The sequence below is a fragment of the Patagioenas fasciata genome, chromosome 2 (assembly GCF_037038585.1).
Source record: "Patagioenas fasciata isolate bPatFas1 chromosome 2, bPatFas1.hap1, whole genome shotgun sequence".
Taxonomy (NCBI): Eukaryota; Metazoa; Chordata; class Aves; order Columbiformes; family Columbidae; genus Patagioenas; species Patagioenas fasciata.
The window spans coordinates 39854692-39873656 of NC_092521.1; the positions used below are offsets into that span (position 1 = coordinate 39854692).

At 43.7% G+C, this 18965-nt stretch overlaps 1 protein-coding gene and 1 long non-coding RNA gene across 4 annotated transcripts in view; both read right to left on the reverse strand.

Annotated features, from left to right (window-relative positions):
* Window positions 1–2104: 2104 nt before the first annotated feature.
* LOC136098573 (uncharacterized) lies at window positions 2105–8579 on the reverse strand. Of its 3 annotated transcripts, XR_010650954.2 has the most exons (5): window positions 8148–8579; window positions 6900–7058; window positions 5704–5916; window positions 4347–4408; window positions 2105–2697 (listed from the first exon to the last, which is right to left on the reverse strand). It is a non-coding gene; the product is annotated as an uncharacterized lncRNA (long non-coding RNA). The 3 variants fall into 3 exon arrangements; XR_011737412.1 differs by having other exon boundaries at window positions 5704–7058; XR_011737413.1 differs by lacking the exons at window positions 5704–5916; window positions 6900–7058.
* Window positions 8580–15826: 7247 nt separating this feature from the next.
* Window positions 15827–18965, reverse strand: part of RAB2A (RAB2A, member RAS oncogene family) — a 41789-nt gene continuing 38650 nt past the window's right edge. The window contains exon 9 of the mRNA XM_065830270.2: window positions 15827–17473. Coding sequence (XP_065686342.1) covers window positions 17378–17473 — 96 coding nt within the window. The 3' untranslated portion in view covers window positions 15827–17377. The remainder of the gene's footprint in view (window positions 17474–18965) is intronic.

Genomic DNA, 18965 nt, shown 5'->3' on the forward strand with positions numbered 1-18965 from the left:
TGAGAACTTCAACGGCAGTTGCAGAGCAAGGGTATGTGTACCAGCAAAACCCCTGTGAATTGCTACCCTTTACCTAGATAAACTTTCAAGGTGGGGATGGTTTGTACAAACCTGAGCAAGTCACTGTGTATGACAGACATAATTACCAGAGATAACTTAATGTACTCCCTAAGAAGTTCAGCACAGAGATTACCAAGCGGCATTTACATCCGTTTTAAAACACCAGTATTACAAAATGCAAATGATTTAACATCACATGAAAATACAAAGGAAGGTTATTTATTCAGTAGACTTTGAAGAACCAGCATGTGTTTTCAAAGGCAGGTACAGTGAAATGTGACCCCAAGGTCTGGATGTTGTCACTTGGGAAGGCAGCAGATGACACCCCACGATGCCGAGTCCCCGCACAAGCTGCGCACAGCCAGGCCCCAGCAGATTTTGTGAGCTCAGAGCAACCCACCCCGCTTCAGAAAAGCTCTGGTAAGTGCATCTGCTTCCTCACCTGCTCAGCACCGCCAGCATCCAACCCAGGCATCAGCTCTGACAGAAAGTACTTGTGCTTGTGCTTGTGCTGTACCCTCCAGCTGCCGTCTGCCAAAAGGCTTTTGTGCTTCGCTGAAGGAACTTGCAGCTCCCAAGGAAATTCTGTACAGATGTACCCAAACCTCAACAACTTCTCATCTCACAGCCTTTCTTTTACTTCTGTTTGTGTAAGGAGAGATGTGAAACTGCACCAGGAGCTCAAGCTCCTGATCAAATGAACTTGTGCTTTGGAGTAGCTGCCCTTCAGGCACTCCAGGTTTGGTTTCGGGGACTGCATTTCGCAGCCTCAGATGAGCTAAGGCAGCACGTTTTGTCCCACGATTGCTGGGAAGTGACTCCGAAAACGAACGACTCTGACACACACGTTTTATTCATCTCTGAACGTTGTTTCAGCCAAATGGAGAAGAAGCGAAAAGGACAAACGGTTCCTTTTTCTTTCACAAGCGAAAGTTCTATTCAAAGTTTCTCCAAAAGTAGGCAGCAATGGAAGCCCATGAGACTGAGAGGGTAAAGTGGCAAAAAGGGCACAGAAAATAATGACGTGCCATATGCTAAAGAATATTCCTTTTTTAGAAGAAATTGTTCACCAGCGTACAGCACACTAAAATACCGAGGGCACGTGGATTTTGGTTAGTATCAGGAAGCAGTAGACTCCTATCAAAAAGAACAACCTTAACGATCTCAGCTGAAAAGCTAAAAGCGTTAGGAACACAAGTGCTACAAGGAGCCACCCTGTGGCACCAGCAAGCTAAGCGAACAGAGGGCAAGCCAGGGGAGACACTTGTGTGGGCTGGTTTTCTTTTTTTGTTGTTGTTGTTTTTGGGTGTTTTTCCCCTGAAACTCCAGCCAGCCGGAGTGACAAAAGCTGGAACTGGCCCAAACAGCCACTCCTGTGGCAGGGAGCTTCTTAACTGAGGAACTGAACCAGTAAAGCAGAGGGACAGCAAGCTCCGGCAGCTCCTGCCCACATGCTGCTCACCTGCCAGACTGTCCAGGGGCAAAACTCCCTGAGAGACATCAGTGTCCCCCCTGCCTCACCTTTGGGAACCCAACAACAAGAATCCGTACTCCTCTTGGAATTCATTCTTTCCTGTGGAAGTTTTTGACACCGTCGTCTCTCTCAGAACAAGGATAACAAAATAAATTACTCTCGAGTGTAACTTCAGGATGTAATCAAAGACTTCAGGGGTGGGAATAGGTGAAAATGCCGTCTGAGACAGCACGTCATGACTCATCACCGTGGGCTGCTGGGGTACACAGGCCATTGTGGGCAGCTGCCCCAAACCTGCCGGCACTCTCCCCATCGCGTCTCGCAGAAATGCTGCCCGGGTGCTGCCACTTACCGTGACGACCTGGACAGCTGGGAGGCAGCACCCACGGGAGTGCCAGTGCTGCAGGGGCGATAAACAACTCGCTCTCCTTCCCCAACAGACTCACTGCTTAGTTTACCTGAGAGGCGGGATCGCTCAGCTTCCCATCCAAATTCTCATTTAACAGGCCAGTGCCCAACTGCTCACCTCAGCCCCCCAGTTCCCGTTCCCGCTGGAGACAAGACACTCAGTTAAACAGGCCACTTCTTTAATCAGGAACGGTAGTGAGTTCTGATAAAAATGGGGCAATGCTGGGGAACTGACCTACTCCACAACATCCCCGCTCGTCAGGATGCTAGCTCTTGGACTGTGACATGAACTGACAGTTTCACGGTCGGTTTTGCTTTCACGGTGCAGAAGCGGCATTGAGGACTCCCGTTTCCATCTTTGACGGCTCAGTAGAACATGCCTCTTCTTATATGGAGAGACACAGCGATCGCCCTGCTGACAATTTCTGACCTTTGTCCTTAATAAGTGGAAGGCACCGTATCTAAGAATGAAGTCACACACCCGACGAAACTATCAGCTGACACAAAAATACGGCAACTCATCTGCTTAGCAGCACAAGCTGCCACCAACATCACTTCCTTCTTCAGCGCAAAGTTCAGTTCATGGGCTCCACCCTGACTCAGAGCCGCCTGTAAAATTGGATCTGACTCGCCGAGAGGTCACGTCTCCTCGCTGTGAGCAGGACTTTCCACAGCAGCCGCGTTTCACTGGAACTTCCCAGCGGGCAGCCCGGGGGAGGCAGGGAGGGAGATGCCACGGCAGTCACAGAGTTCACCTGCCAAGGAAGTGAGGAGACAACTTTCACAGTTCCATTCAGTTTTCCTTCAAGGCTTTTTATTTTTTCAGAGCAGGTACTGAACAACTTGTTCCTTCTGTGGACTGGGGAGCAAGAGTTGTGATTATTTTCTGGGTTTGCATGTGCATGGAGCACCCAGATGCAACATTCTCGGACAGGGTCAGAAATAGCTACGCGTGTTGTCGCTACTTGTTTTAAAATGGGAAGCAATTTAAAATCCACACCCAAACACACATTTATAATATCCTTGAAAAATACTCATAAGCTTGGTATTTTTGCTACTTTCGTTCATTGAGAAAAATATAAATTTTTTTTTTCTTTAAACAGCTACACTACAAATGCAGTAAGGAACACCTTAAATGTGTTAGTTTTATGACTTTCCCATGTATTTTTCAGTGAATGCTTCATAAAATTGGAAGTCAACAACAATTGACTTATATAGTTAAGTTAGATGTGGTTTCTGTGATTCTTTTTCTATTCTGAAAGAGGATCAGCTAATAGGATACCGTTTTCTCATTAAACTTGGGTCCACTCCCCCCCCCGCTTGGTGAACTTCTAGGGAGAGGACCGAGAGGGATCTGAAGAGACCATCTGGTGCCCCCTGGCCACACAAAGACAGGATAAAGTAGCCACAGACAATTCCCAACAGATGTTTGTCTAACCTGTTCTCAAAAACCCTCTGTGGAGCAGATACCCAAACTTCCTAAGCAGCTTGTTCTGGTATTTCACCATAATGATGTAAAAGTTGTTGCATCTCCCCCCACCCCTCCTAATATCCAATTTAAATCAACGTCCCACCCTCCTAATATCCAGTCTGACACATCTTCCCTCTGTACAGATCTGATTTCTCTCATCTTTCCCCCAGCATTCAAAAACAGTTGATCAAGCCTCTTCTAACCTTTTACACGTTGGAAAATGTATCTAATTCCCTCTGAAAATTACTTTTCACACTCAACATGCCCCTTTCCTTTTTTTTTTCTTTTATATTCTACATCTCTTTTTTTTTTCTTGCCATATCCTGTACTTGATTTTTCAGCACAGAACACGAAACCAAAGGCAATACTGCAGCTCAGGCCTTCCCGGCACTTAGTGGAGTCATCTTTTACATCTTTCTCTATGACTTACATATGCCACCTATTGATAAATCCTGAGAGCATTGCATTTTGCAAAAGCATTGCATTGTCTGTTGCTGTTTTGTTAGTGATTCTCTACAACCCCCCATAACCATCTACCCTGATTTCTCCAAGAAACTGACAATTGTTTTAACTGAATTTCACTTTTGCATTTATTAAGTTCATTTTGATTTCTGAACTGATCATCCATAGTGGTCACCACCTCCCATCTTGGCGTAATCAACACATTTCATAAACGTGCTCTGCATTATGTCAATCCATATATCAGAATATTTTTATGTATAGCAGCAAAGATGTCAGCTGTGGTCTTCGTTTCATTGGCACAGAACCCTTGAAGGGCCAAAACTGTGAATATGAATCAACACTATGGAAACAGCATAATATGGAGGAAAAGGATAATGCGCTCACACTGTAGCCTGCATTAATTATTGTGGGTACCGGGACATTCAAAATGCATGAGATACCTCCAGAAAGCGTGTAAGGACTAAAACTTACTTGTATGATCTTCACAGTTTCTCCAAATCCAGCCAAATGCGTATCTCTTGTGCAGGACCTCACTGCAAGAAAATAAACAACTGCCTGGCTAACTAGAGTTTGATCACTGAAGTATTTAAAACAATGCACTGTTAACTGAACCTTACAAATACTAAATTTAAAACTGAATTTAACAAAATATATTCTGATTATAACAACCCACAGACAAAGGAGCACGTCAGTTCATCCAGACACATCAAAGGAGACATGTTGGATCATGCGATGCTGCGCACTTGTCATTCCTGCTGACATGACTTGACAGCTGAGGTGTTCAATACCACCGACTGCCAGTTGTGAAGAAATAACCCTAGAGCCACAGGTCAGTGTGAAAAGTACCACCACCACCAGACACTTCATTTTGGATCCCTCCATTCTGCACCTTTTTTGTTTCTGTCTTGCATAAATATCTACAATTTGTCATATCCTTAAAGAGGAACGCCTCAGCTCTGCAGCGCTGGGGGAACTCCCCTGGAAACCTGCCAGAAACTCACCTTTCCTATGCAGAAGTTTGTTTATACTTGAGGTATTACAAGCAACTTACACAATCATTATATTTACTTGTACGTTCCTGGCAGATTAACAGAACTTGCTTATTTCAGTTCGGGCAGAAAGACCTGGCATCCTCATCCCGTGGTGGCAGGGGAGGGAGGGGACATGTGCTGCCTCTGAAATGCCACCGCTCACACTTCAGAGGCTGCACATGAAGTATCGCTGCGCTGAATGGCACAACTTTTTAAGCAATGGACCAATTGTTTCCTTTCTTAAAAAAATGCAAGCCGGAACATGCTGAGGTTTTTTTTCGCACTGAGAGCACAGATTATATCACCACTTCTAGAGTGGCAGGATTTTACTTGTAGCTCTTCTACAACTTAACAGAAAAGAAGATGCAAAACAGTTGCTAGAAGATAAAGACAACAGATCCAGTAGCACTAATATTTATTGTTTAATGTTTGGTGTAGCAGGTCAGCAACATGCCTTTTGGGTCAGAACACTGCACATGCTGTCAGTTTTTTGTATTTAATAAATCATCCACCACACACCATTTCCACCGTGGATTCTGTAGGGAAATAAAAAATGTTGACAAGGGAGCTAAAAGCTCAAACACGACAGCAGCCTTACTGATGTCAACTTTTTAGAAATCAAGTTTAATGACACATAAAAGCTGCTCATTGTCTTTAGAGATAAGCTTAATTTTTCAAGTTATATTCGCTGTTGTATGACCACCATAAGTTGATGTGCTACATTATATATAGGGAAACTCCCCAGAACATCAGTGAATCAAGAGAAGTAAAGGTAGATATTCTAGTATCTCTCTTACATTAGCGGCTTCATCTGAGGGGGCGGCAGCTCTCAGGGCCTGGATGAGAGGGAATTGCAGCAGGACAGAGGGAGGAGCAGGAAAAGGCCCACTTCCACCTGGAGTTGCTTATAAAAGCCTCCTTGCTACCCAACAGGCAACCCCAGTGCTTACATGGATTGTCCCATGGGAGCCTTGCTGACAAAGGCACAAATATGTCGTTTATTCTTGATCCTGGGAAAATATAAAAAAAGGAGAGCCTTCAAAGAAATAAAGAGAGGGATCACCTGTTCAGTTCAAAACGTTGAAAAGATGTTTTTCCTGTCACAGCTCTTCCCAGAGATTTAAAGCTAGCAAGCTGCGGATTCCCAAATGGAAGGAGCAGCAGCAGTTATTGCAATAAAAAGACCAGTGTACCTGGGCCTTGGATTTTTGTCAAGCAGAAGATATAATTATACTCAGTCCTCCAGCGCCAAAGACAGCAGCACATCTAACACTTCATGCTGTCCTAGGTCTTTTTTAAATGTTTACACAAAGGCGCAATGGTATTTTAAGGGTTATCATCAAACTCAGCAAGTCCTTAAACTTTCCTACCAATCCCTAGACACAATCTTCTGAAAAACAAAGATACCACTACGTACACACAAAAGTACTGAAAAAATTACAGGCCGTACTTATTTTTAAACCCATCACTGTTCTTTGCTCTAGTCTAAATGCTATAAAATCCAAGTAGCTTAAACTGCTGTAAGAATTTAAAACCTGTAATCTGCCTCAAATAATGAGTTTTACCACACATTTTTCACCTCCTTTAAAAATGAAACCCCAAATTCAGCTTTTAGCAGAAGTGAGACTATTGCTTCACAATAATTAGATATAAGCAAAGGAAAACAAACAAACGAAATTGGGGCCTAATGTTGTCGATATTTGTTCCACACACAGTGCTCTGCTTGGTATTTCTCAGCACTAGCACATGTGGTCATTTTTCGCAAGATTGTAGCCTTGTTTTAGTATAACATAATGAAGATAATTTTTACAAGGTCAGAAAGTTGGAATAAGAGGAAACAAAATCCAGGCCAGTTGTGTCTGGAATCAGTTAGGCTTATGTGCTTTTCAGATGCTGCTTGTCTTTCTATTAAATCGAATTTCAATGTATACACACTATTAGTGTGTACCTAAAGGTACGCATTGCGTACATTTCTCCATTTATTTAAACCCACCTAAACTAAGGATGTCAGGAGGTCAAAAAACGAGAAGAGGTGTTCATCTCTGAGCACTGAAGTGGTTTCACTGTGAGTTTACAGTTCAGTTATCTGCCTCCTCAATGAGAAACTGCTCAGAAGGGCCAAATGTCCAGGAATGCCTGTGGTGTCCTCTACCTGTCCAAAAAAGCAAATTAAAACTGAAGGAGTTGTCCAGGCAAATATTGCCTATGCCCACTGTCAGCTTTTAAGCACTTCATCAAGTTTTACATTTTAGAGCAAAATGAAAACGTTATTTTATGTTTGTAAGATGAAACTTTACTATCTAAGCATCACATTTAGTACAGAGTCATCCACGGAAGTCTTTAGTTAATGAGAAGTTGACTTTATGGGGAACTTCCCTTTTCTCTACGTTGTTTTTTCTTTAGATGAGGGCTGTATAGTTTATACTAAAATTAAAGCCAGTATCAGTACAGAAGGCATATGCAGGGGTATACACTCCAAATAGACTCTTGTTGCATTCACAAGTAAAATAGGTAACAGTATAAACGCTTACTTGTTGCTAATGTTCTGAAAGAATTTGCAGACATAGAAGTTCAATTGTCTAACCACTTAAAGACCAAAATACCTACCTCCACTGCTTTCCTCACCTTTACTTTGCCAAGTAGAAAAATAAAGTGAAAGTGGTTTTCCTCCACTGCAGTAACTTTCTAACAGAAATTGAAATTATTTTTGAGATAGCATTATAAATAATCGAACGCAGTGGAATAAGTTAAAAATTCATTTATCCTATGATTTTTCCAAGCAGAATAGCGATATTGTGTGTTTACAGTCGCAGAGCCGGCCGGGTGCCACAGGAGACAAGTCGGCAGCGCTTCAGCGGGATGCGGGGTCAGAGCCGGGAGACCGGGACGGGCGAGTCTAGAGCGGGAAGCGGCCACGGGCTGGGCTGCCCTTGCGGTGACCACAAGACACCCAGCCCCGGGCTGTGGGGGATGATTTTGCTCCTACACCCGTCCCGCAGCTCCGCACTCACACGGCAGCGCTCCCGGAGCGGGGGGACAACGCTGAGCGCCGGCGAAACGCGTTTGTTGAACGGGCAAGCGCCACGCGAAGGAGCGTTCCCCGGGTGGCGTGAGTACCGCCGCTGCGGTAACGCCGGGGAACGGGATCCCTCACGCACACAAAGTGCCGAGCGCACTTCGCGCCCCTTGCTCTGGTTTGCGGGGACTCCTCACGCCGCTCCCGCTCTGAGGGAAATCTCACCTTTCCGGGCTCAGCCTTCGCTGTCGGACGGGGCTCTGCGCGCGCTCCTGCCCGGCCGGCCTTCCGCGGCCCCTCGGTGCGCGGAGCCTGAACCGCCGGACCCGTTTCCTCACGGTATCGGCACGGGAACCCTGCCGGGAACCGCGGGCAAGTTTGCGCAGGCACGGCGAGGGAGCCGCTCCGGAGGATTCGGGCCGAGATAGGCAGAGGCAGCCGGCGCGCTGGGCTCCCCACCCGGGGACAGCGCCAACCACCCGCCTCCGCTCGCCCCTCACAGCGCCGTGGGGGGCGAAGGGCCGGGCCGCGCCCGCGCCGCTACCTGCACCCCTCCCCCGCCGCACGGAGGTTGCCGTGGTGACGGGCCGGGTCGCCGGGCCAACCCCCACCTGTGGCCGTGGGGCTGCGAGAAAGCCTCTGGCCCGTCCCCGCCGCCTCCGCCGGCCCCCAGGGGAACCCCCGGCCCGCCCCTCCCGCAGCGACAAGCCGGCCCGCTCCGCCAGACGCCACCCGCCGGGCTCTCCTGCCCCTGGCGGCGGCGGCGGCCTGTCCGCGCTGATCGCCGCGGCCAACAGGGAACGCCGCTCCCCCTCTTCCCCTTGCCGCCGCCGGCCCGGCTGGTTCCCTCCGGTCCCCAGCGCCCCGGCCCGACCGACCAGCGGCCCCGGGTTCGTATGACTCACAGCCGCGGGCTCTGCACCAGTGCCGCCCGGCCGTGCGGAGACCAGACGGGGCGCCCTGCCAGAGCCGGGCTCCGTGGGGGCCGCCGTGTGCGGGGCCCGCCGCAGGCAAAGCTGCACCCGTTTAACTTAAGCCCCCTGTAGACGTATTTATTTCGGTTTAATAGGTGTTTATGGTATGTTAGTCCGGACCTGTTCCCAATCAATCCGAGCTAAATCAAAATAACGTAGATTTATACCGGCCCCAGAGCAGCCGCGGAGGCCTCGGTGCTGCGAGCAGGTTCTCGCCTCACACCTGCGGATCAGCCCGCAGTGGCGCCTGGAGCGGGCAGGCCCGGGCGGGACAGCTGGTCAGGCCGCTTGGCTGGCAGGAAGATGGTGGCTCTACTTGGGTGTTTCACCCTCCCTGCCAGCCTGACCACTGTTACGACAGTGAGAGCCAAAGCCTGTGAAGCACAACAGCCATCCCTGGCAGGATGGAGAGAGGTCCTCCTTCCCCTCTACTCTGCCCTGGTGAGACCACACCTGGAATATTGTGTCCAGTTCTGGGCCCCTCAGTTCAAGAAGGACAAGGAACTGCTGGAGAGAGTCCAGCCCAGGGCAACGAAGATGATTAAGGGTGTGGGGCATCTCCCTTGTGAGGAAAGGCTGAGGGAGCTGGGGCTCTTTATTTTGGAGGAGACTGAGGGGTGACCTTATTAATGTTTATAAATATGTAAAGGGTGTGTGTCACGAGGATGGAGCCAGGCTCTTCTTGGTGACAACCAATGATAAGACAGGGGCAGTGGGTATAAACTGGAACACTGGAGGTTCCACTTAAATATGAGAAGAAACTTCTCGGTGAGGGTGCCAGAACACTGGAACAGGCTGCCCAGGGAGGTTGTGGAGTCTCCTTCGCTGTAGACATTCAAAACCTGTCTGGACACCTTCCTGTGTAACCTCAGCTAGGTGTTCTTTCTCCAGTGGGGGAATTGGACTAGATGATCTTTTGAGGTCCCTTCCAATCCCTAACATCCTGTGATTCTGTGAAAGAGGAAACCATGCCACAGGGATTTCAGGGTAGACCTTAATTTTCTGGCCTGGCTTCTGATAGGAGCACTTGGTCGTCATAACAAGCCGCAGCACTTGGAGGAAGAATTACCTCATGGAATTGCAAGGACTTTCCAAGCCAAGGTGGAGTCTGGAGCAAACAGATGCAGCTGATAGTGGTTAATAAGCCCAGGGAGTATCACACTGCTGCTTTGCATACCTCAGAGAGACGCCTCAGCCCCTGCGGAGCAGGAAGAGGAGACGGCTCCATCAGATTGGCTCCCAGCACCCAGATAATGAGAGATATCTCCTCCTTCCTGCAGCAAGCAGGCTTATCCCTCACCTCTTGATGCAATAGTTTCAGGAGTAGCTTTTCCTCTACTGCAACCCTGAAGAGATCCTCTTTACATTTGGTGAAAAACAGTAACTCAGCAACTTTACAACTCCAGAGTTCCTCTCACAGTGAAGGAAAACTGCTTTCCACCTCGCATAGCAATTAAATTAAACCAGAAAGGCATCATGTACAACTTAAAGCCCAGAACAAAAAGAAGCACCACTCAGATGCAAAAAAAAATTTCTAATAGGCAGCTGCATTTTGCTTCTGTTTGTACTGAAGTCTTCTATTAGTAGTGGATGACCTGGGAGAGAGAATTTAGCAGCCTCCATGCAGGTCTGTCAGTCAAGCAAACCTTCAGCCTTGCAAACCACCCATGCCCAGGGTTCACAGCGCCAGGTGTGGTTTTCCAGCCTTCTGCAGCACGTCTGCACTAGGCACAGCTCAGCATCCTGACCTGTCCTGTACTTCTCCCAGCTCCTCCACAAAGTTAAACCAACTCTGTATGTCAAGTTTATATAGTGGCATTGTTATAAGCAAACATCACTTCATCCAAAATAGAGAAATAAAAGTTTTTTACCAGTGACAGTTAATAAAGGTATTCCAGAAGAATAGGGAAATGTAAATATGCTGCTACTTTTCTTGAGTCATTCCCCATAAGTAGAGACCCACTCCCAAACTCCAAGTAGGAAAAGATGGGAGAAGTCACAAAAAGGAAGATAAGTATGGTACAAAAGATGCGAAGAAACATACAAGAAACAAGACATGGAGCTCTGAAAACTGGGAAGAAAATAGACTCAGACCTGGATAGGAATCCAGAGAAAATGCTGAAGCATTAATTTACAATGCACAGTGGTCAGTCCTGCAGGCTGGTGCTGTGACAAAACCACACAAGGTAGATTTTCTTCAGTGGTAATGACACTTTTTTTCCTGTAGTTACTTGGCTTTACAGAAATGCATCTCAGACAGGCTTGCAATATTGCACATATTTTACTTCACAAACTTCATTTCTGCCTCACAGCAACATCTATGAGTCTGTGTGGGAATGTTTTACTGATAAGATCAGAGTTGAACACCACGACGCAAGGAGAATCAGCACAGCACATCCGCTGGGTTTTTGTACAGCACTGATGGCTGACAGACTGTCGTCGGTGACCAGTTATTTTAGGTCAGTCAGTCATGCTTTACTTAGAAGTGGCTGGATTGACTCTCGAGGACACCAGAAACACAGTTTTTAAACTTCTGATATTCTGTGTCTTAAACACTTTTGATGTGAACCTAACCAGTAAGCCATTAATTAGGTCCAGTCATCCTCACAAATTAAAATGTGACCAAAAAGCCAAAAATCTGCTTTCAACTACATTCAAGATACAACTTTGCTGCATTTGTGTACAACAATCCCAGACAGGTGGTGTATGTGTATTCAGGTTAATTTGCCTCATGCTCTTTGCTGCTGTTTCTGTTTTCAGCTCCCCTCCTGAAATCACATGTACGCATTTCCCAAGCTTCTAAGCTGCCCCAGCTCCGGTCTCAGCATTGCTAGTGTGCACCTGGCACTAGGCTGGCCAAAGTTAAAAACTGCTTCATGACATCAGTTCTGGAGTAGCACCACCTTCCCAGATGCAGGCGGCAGTGTTCAGCTGCTGGGTAGTGCCTGGTAAACCGACAGCCTCGCCCTGCATCATCTTCAGGGGAGACAGCACACAACTCCATGGGTTTTTGTCTTTCTGACTACTCTTATAAATCACATTATTTCAGACATTTCCCACATCTGAAAATGTTTTCCCAAGCCATAATCAGAAAACATACTGTTTACTCGACTATTTTAGCTTGGACAATGTTAAATTGACATTTGTTAAAATTGTACCTTGGTCTCTTTTGAGCTGTCATCTCACTTAAGGCTTTTGTTCCCTCTCAGTATTTTATGTCTAAATCTAGGGAAAGTAAACAATTGGTCTCCAGGTAGTCTGATACATGGCACTGGGTAAGAAAAGCTAATTAGATCCTGCTATAATTTACACCAAACATACCATAGTCCCAACAATCAACAAGATTCTGCCCAATATAAACATTCATATCTCTGACTCTTTAAAGAAGGAATTTTAAAAATCATAGCTATGCTGTATGGGGGGTGGGAACCAAAACACTGATTCATCCACAGTCACGCTGCCATGGACAATTTTACAAAAGCTATAATTTGGGAAAGGAGTTCAAAAGGATGTATGGACAATGTAGTAGACTGGATTCTAAATAACCTTTTGAGTAGCTTTTCCCTACACCTTACTTCACCTCCATGTCACATAGACCCACGGGATGGAGCAGTTAAATCCCATGTCAGAGTATCAGATGTATGCTCCGGTTTATCAAAAGCTTTTGGAAATACTTATCACCACAACAGGGAGATACGCAGTGTTGAAGGTTACAACCAAGTGCAATTTCTGAAATTTATTTTTAAGTGAACAGTGTATCTGGTAGTACAGAATAGTGATTTCTTTAATCAGCGCTCCCCTGACAACAGTGTACTAATTTAGACTGGGGCAAAACTGACTGTGGAGCACAGTGGTTTCACCTCCTTGCTTGGATTGCCATGGTAAGATTGTTTCTGTAGCAATCTCCTTTCTCAATCCAATCCTAAAGCTGGAACACTTTTTTTTTTCCCCTTTTCCCTCTCCTCCAGCTGCTAAACAAAGAATAAACTTTTAGCTTCGCCCCTCCTTTATTGGAAGGGGAATAGGGTAATATGCTGTAATTGGTTTTCTATGTTTGCCAAGAGTCTGTTTCCTCTTATCATCCACAATATTTAACATAAGTCTTGTAATAGTTCCAAAAATAATAAAATCTCTCCCAAGAATAAAAATGATAGATCCACAACATGCTGCTTCTTTGTCATGGTCTTGGTTTTGTAACATTCTGTTAGTAGTTTTTATTGCCTAATGTTGTGGTTTCTTTCATAGGCAGCAGACCCAGTAAAGACATTTCATCAGCTACTTACACAGCAGCAGCCTGGATTATTTACAAATGGAGATTTCAGTACCGTATTAAAATAAATCACCACTGCATACTGTTTAAGTTACATTGCAGTAGTATGGCAGAAGAAAACCCAGAGATTCTAGGGGGAGGAACATTAAAGTATATACTTAAGTATGATATCAGCAAACAAATTTATTAAGATAGCCAAATAAAACCTGTTAGTCTTCCTCCTTCTCCCCCATCTCCTCCCATGCAACAGTGGAAGAGGAATAGGTAAAGCATACCCCCCCCGCTTCCTCCCCGCTAAACAGTACATGCAGTATGTGTAACGTAAAGGAACCCATGCAATACCTCGTGGTTTTAAATCATGCAGCAACACACTATATCCCTTAATCCGCAAAGCAAATGCCCCATGTTGGGCAAATTCCCTTAAGGGGAGGGGTAACAGACATGGTGCAGTAAAGATGGCGAGACAGCATTTTGCTCACTGGATTCAGTTTGAATGAAAGAATAACAGGACAGACAAGACAAAAAGGAGATAATACACATGAGAAAGTTGATTTAGGAGAAAAATAAACATAAACAACTAAGGAGAAAGCGGTAGGACAATCAGTAGTGTCAAAGGAATAGGCCATCAAGAGCAATCGCCATCGCGGACTTCAGCATTTACAAAAGCAACACCCTACTTGTAACAACTTCAAGAAAAATGCAAGTATGTTGGGGTGCCCTCATTTAGGATGATTACTTAAACAAAACCCCAAACCTTTAATGCAAAAAAAATGGTCTTATAATATTTCTAGTATTTTTAATAAACTTGATCAAAGTAAAAAAGTGTAACTGTAACTTAGATTCTGATACGAGGTTTTCCTTTCCATCCAAGAACAGATTTAGTGCTCTAACACTCGCAGTTAAACTCAAGGCAGAAATAAATTTCCCAACTTAAATGTACACCATTTAGCCTAAAACTAATCTGTGCCCCTCTAACCCCGCCAATATATAAATATTTCAGTTGAAGGCCCTTCAACTAGTCAACACAATGAATTAAGTGTCACAAAAACATAACACAGTAGGAAAGAGACATCTCTGGAGCAGGGAACAGAAAGCTTGCTGCCTGGTAGGGGCTTCAGACAGCCTTTTGTTATTTTAGCGTATCAGTAAGTATTTTGGCAGTCATTTACCTTAAGTTGCTGCTGAGTCTGATCTTGTACAGGAATAAATCAGAATGATTGAAGTCAACAGAAATATGCAGGTAGAAGATAGAGGAGTGTTAATCTTTCTTAAATGACTGCCAACATTCCTGGAGCTTCTCATTATAAGTAGAAATAAGAGACAAGTCTTAAGTCAGGCTTAGAGGATTTGTCACTCCACATTTACTTTTCTGTAAGTTAACTATGGTTTATACCATATGCTAAACTGGGAGTACAGGGAAACTGCTCAGTAGTATGACTTTTCAGTATCAATAGTTATTACATATAACAGCTGTACAAGTTGCTGGAGAACAATTAGTATTTCAAAGTCTTTGGTTATGAAAACACAACCAGTAAAAAGCAACTGGAATTCAACATGAAAGCCAAGCAAGTTATCAGTCACTCAAGCACAAGTAAAACTGAAACCTGTGAAAGAACAACCTTGTAAAGCACATGCTGTAGAAGTAAACCCTGCTGTTAGGTTGTGTGCTGTATAATTTTCAATTTCTACTAGCATAAAACAGGATCAGCAGCTTCTCAAAAACAACAAAAATACGGATTTCTAACTGGCAACAAAAGGATTATGTATGCGCAAAGCTTGTGACAAAAAGCCAGCCAGAATCTGAGGGAACTTCAGTTTTGTTCTCGCTCCTCTCTGAAAGTACCAGATTCTTAACGCACAGTGAAAGACTGGCATATAAGCCAGGACCAACCAGCAGCATAAAAACAAAAAACCACCACCACCAAAAACTGATAAGCACGCATGACTATAGTAAGTCAGACCACACTCCCACTGCCCCTCCCCCCGCCCCCCAAAAAAAGCCCACAACCCAAAAGCACTGGCAGCTCTTTGCTGTAGTAGTCTTAGATTCCTGGTCAATCCTACACATCTTCCATGCTTTCAGAACATGAGTGGCTGTCAAAAGCTTTAGTTTCATAAATCATCACCACTTAAAATGCATTTTTGTTCTTCTCGGGTACAATTCCCCTCCCCTGCTTCCTTAACAGAGGCAGTTTTTAAAGCTATGACAAATTTATTCCCATTTGCAATATAACTGAGGCTGCTACAGAAAAGCATACTTTTCTCCCATCTCAAACTATTGAGTTCTGCAATGTTGCTAGCTCCAAAAACATCTTCAAGCAGTTAATTCAAACAAGCACTGTTGTTCCTTCCTTCCTTCTTGTAAGCATCTACTTATTCCGAGGCAGTTTTCCCTTGGCATCAATGCAATTCAGTCCTGTGGCTTCACTGTCATGCAACACAATTTTCAAACTTCAACTGAAGCAACAAGTGTTTGTGTTTTATAAACATTATGTAATGAACAGTTAACAGTTGAAAGTATGTAAATAGGTACCCTCTTATGAATTTAAATAGTTGAAAAAAATGCCTAATAATGCTTCTGAATGTGTAAGAAAGATTTGAAGCCAGCAATTGACATAAATCCTTATCAGTTTTCCCTTCCCCCACATACAAACAAAAAGTTTCACATTTTTTTTAAACTTTATTTAATCTCATAACCACTGCTATGTTACACCTGTTAGGCTGAAGTTTATTCACTTCTGATGTTAAAGGTCTGACAATAAGAATAGATGACATGAGGATCCATGTCCCCCCAGTGTTGTGTTGCAGTCAGTAGTGGTCCAGTAACACAAAAGTTTTGCAGTCATTGCCCCTCCCACCCCCCTTTTATTTTTTAGATACATGAAGCATGGCCTAGCATTAGTGTCACCTTTTCATCTGCAATTTATATAAATGGGATGAGGTGGAAACTCAGTTGTTTCCTCATTTGTAGGAAAAGTGACACGAATATTTTGTACTTAACAAATAAACACTTAAACACAGGATTTTGTTTTGCATTGTTGCAACCCTTTCATTTGAGGCAAAACATCCCCCCTGACCACCCACCATAATAAGTACCAAAGCATTTCTAGGTTTGATTTTCATCAAGATTTCCAAATAGGCAGATTTTATTTTCACACCCTCTTCACAATAGACAAGATGCTTACCATATATTTAGGATTACAAGTTGTCACTAAAAGAAAACTTTACACAACCACTGTACATTTAGGTTGAAAAAACTGTCCTTGCATGAAAAATATACCCAGAAATCAAGTGGTAAACAAGTGAGAAAAAAAAGAATTAAGAAAAGATCAGCATTTTTATAATGTGCCAGTTTAAATTTATCAACCCCTCCTCTACTTTTCCTTCATACTCTGCTTTTACCTATAGTATTCATTAAGGCAAACAGCTAATCCATTTCTGAAGAGGTGCTGTGGAAATTGTGGACAAACAGCAAACATTTGGCATTAAAATAGATAGCACATATTTAGCCTCTAGTAATATACATTAAGCATTTCTCTTGGACTTCAGGATAATGACAGGGGAGGATGAACATGCTAACAATGTCAAAAAGGCTTAAAATTTAGCATCCAAGCAATTTCTATTAATGCTTCTGTAGTTTCCAAGCTCTAAGTAGTATAGAATTTATGCAAATGCATTAAAGAATTCTAGCTTGGCAAATACACCCAAGCAGGTTATTAAACTATATATACAGAAAGTGATAAATACAGAATTAAAAGAGTCCTTCCGCTTCTCCTTATAGCCTTGAAAATTGACAAAAAACTTGAGGACAGCTCTACAATATTAAACATTAGGTAACCGCAGGAGCTGGGAAACCTAACTACACAAACTGATTAAAATACTCAGATGACTTTGTAGTGTTTAATACAATTCAGTTCGTAGTCAAGGGCACAAGACAACATTTAACAAAAATAATCACATCAATTGACCTAGAAATCAAATGTAAATAGATATGAATACAATCTCCAAAATCTGTCTTTAAGTGAACATTAACCATTTATTCAAAGTTATACAAGAATTTGAAGGATAAAGTCTTCTTCTGCAACAGGAAACCAACTTACAAGTTTCATGTCTCAGTTGAATAGAAGTGGAGGCGAGCGGGGCAGGGGGAGGGAAGGGTGAACAAACAAGTTAGTAGGCCCCATCCAGGCAGCTAGAAAGTAAAAACAGGCTCAACAGCAGCCTCCTCCAGCTTGTTGTCCTCCCTGATTGCCTGCAAGTGTTGCATTAGTGGCAGCATGTTGAGGGCCAATTTTTATGCCATTTGCCTGCAATGAAGTTTAACACACAGCAGAATTATTTTAGAACACTAATATACTTGAAAAGCTTTTTTTTTTCTCAGAAGATCAATATAGCAAGTTTTCCAAATGTAAGCAATGAATATAGCAATGTTTATATATATAAAAGCAACATGTCCTTGGTGATTAAATATAATTTAAAGGAAGATGGTTTCCTTCTCATTTAAATTTTATCTCTATGTTAAACTCTTCATCTTAAACCCCTAACATGAAAACAGAGCAAGAATTGTATGTGAGTACTATTGGGCATAAGGCATTAAAAACACATAGCAGTTGCCAGAAACGTGCAACCTCTCCCCCTCACCAAAACCTCCATTAGTTTAATAGTTTAATATAAAACTTTTCCTCTCTAGACAGCATTTCTTTCTGTGTTGAATCAGCTGTAGAGGCTAAGGGCATACAAGTGTTCTGTGTCATCAATAATTTCTATGATCCCGAAAGACATGGCTACTTGCCAAGAACCCACACACAGCGCAGCTCTTTCATTCATCAAAATCACACTTATATCTTAACCCTCACTCCCTCAAGTGGATTTTACCTAAAAATACAGCACTTTTCTCAAAGTAATACAGTAGCTTCAGAAATTAAGCTCTTAAGGAAACTTTGCGTCACAGTAAATCTCAGATTTATAGTGCTTGGCAGTTGTTCTGCAACAGTAGTAGCCTTGGGGTTTCTGGCACTAGCTCAGTATTGACAGCAGCTGATGTGGTTTCTTTTCGCTCTTTGACTCCTCTTTAATAAAAAGCTTGCCCTATGGCTCATTGGTTTTGCCCCCTCTGGGCTGATAGCAACTTCTTGAGGAATCAAGGAGCCAGCCTTGGCATAAAGCCAAATAAATAGCACGGACCGTTGGCTCCTGACAGCAGCCGGCAATCAAAGCTCCACAAGGCACAGTACAGCAGTCAGCTACTATACGAAACTCGACAGACACAATGAGCATTTTCAGACACCCTGATTACTGTCCAATTTATGTTGCATTACTGAGTGCATTTTCTTTAGGAAAAGTGTTCAAGAAAATTTTATGTTTTTAATCACTAAGGTGAATTTTAACATTTTTTCGTCAAAACACCACACGCATATTTTCTAGTCAGCATTAGCATCCTTGAAGGATTACTACTGAAGTCTTAGTTAGCTACAAGTTTCCTAATGCAAATACTTTGCATCCTACCAAAGTTTCTCATTATTTCCTCTCTAAAGTCATATTAGCAATATTTTCAATAGTCTAAATTTTCTCATTTTGAAATATATTAGGCAGAAAGAGGTGAAGCCCTACCAATTCCCTCACTGCTCTTTGAACAATTCTGCAAGGACTATCACGCTTAAGGGAAGTGTCAGACTGACAGTCCCAGACAGAGAATGCAGCTATTCCCAGAACATGTATGGAACACAGTGTGGTAGTGCAGATTTTCACATGTGGTTTCACTAAGAACACCAGCGACAGTGTTTAGGGACATACAGGATT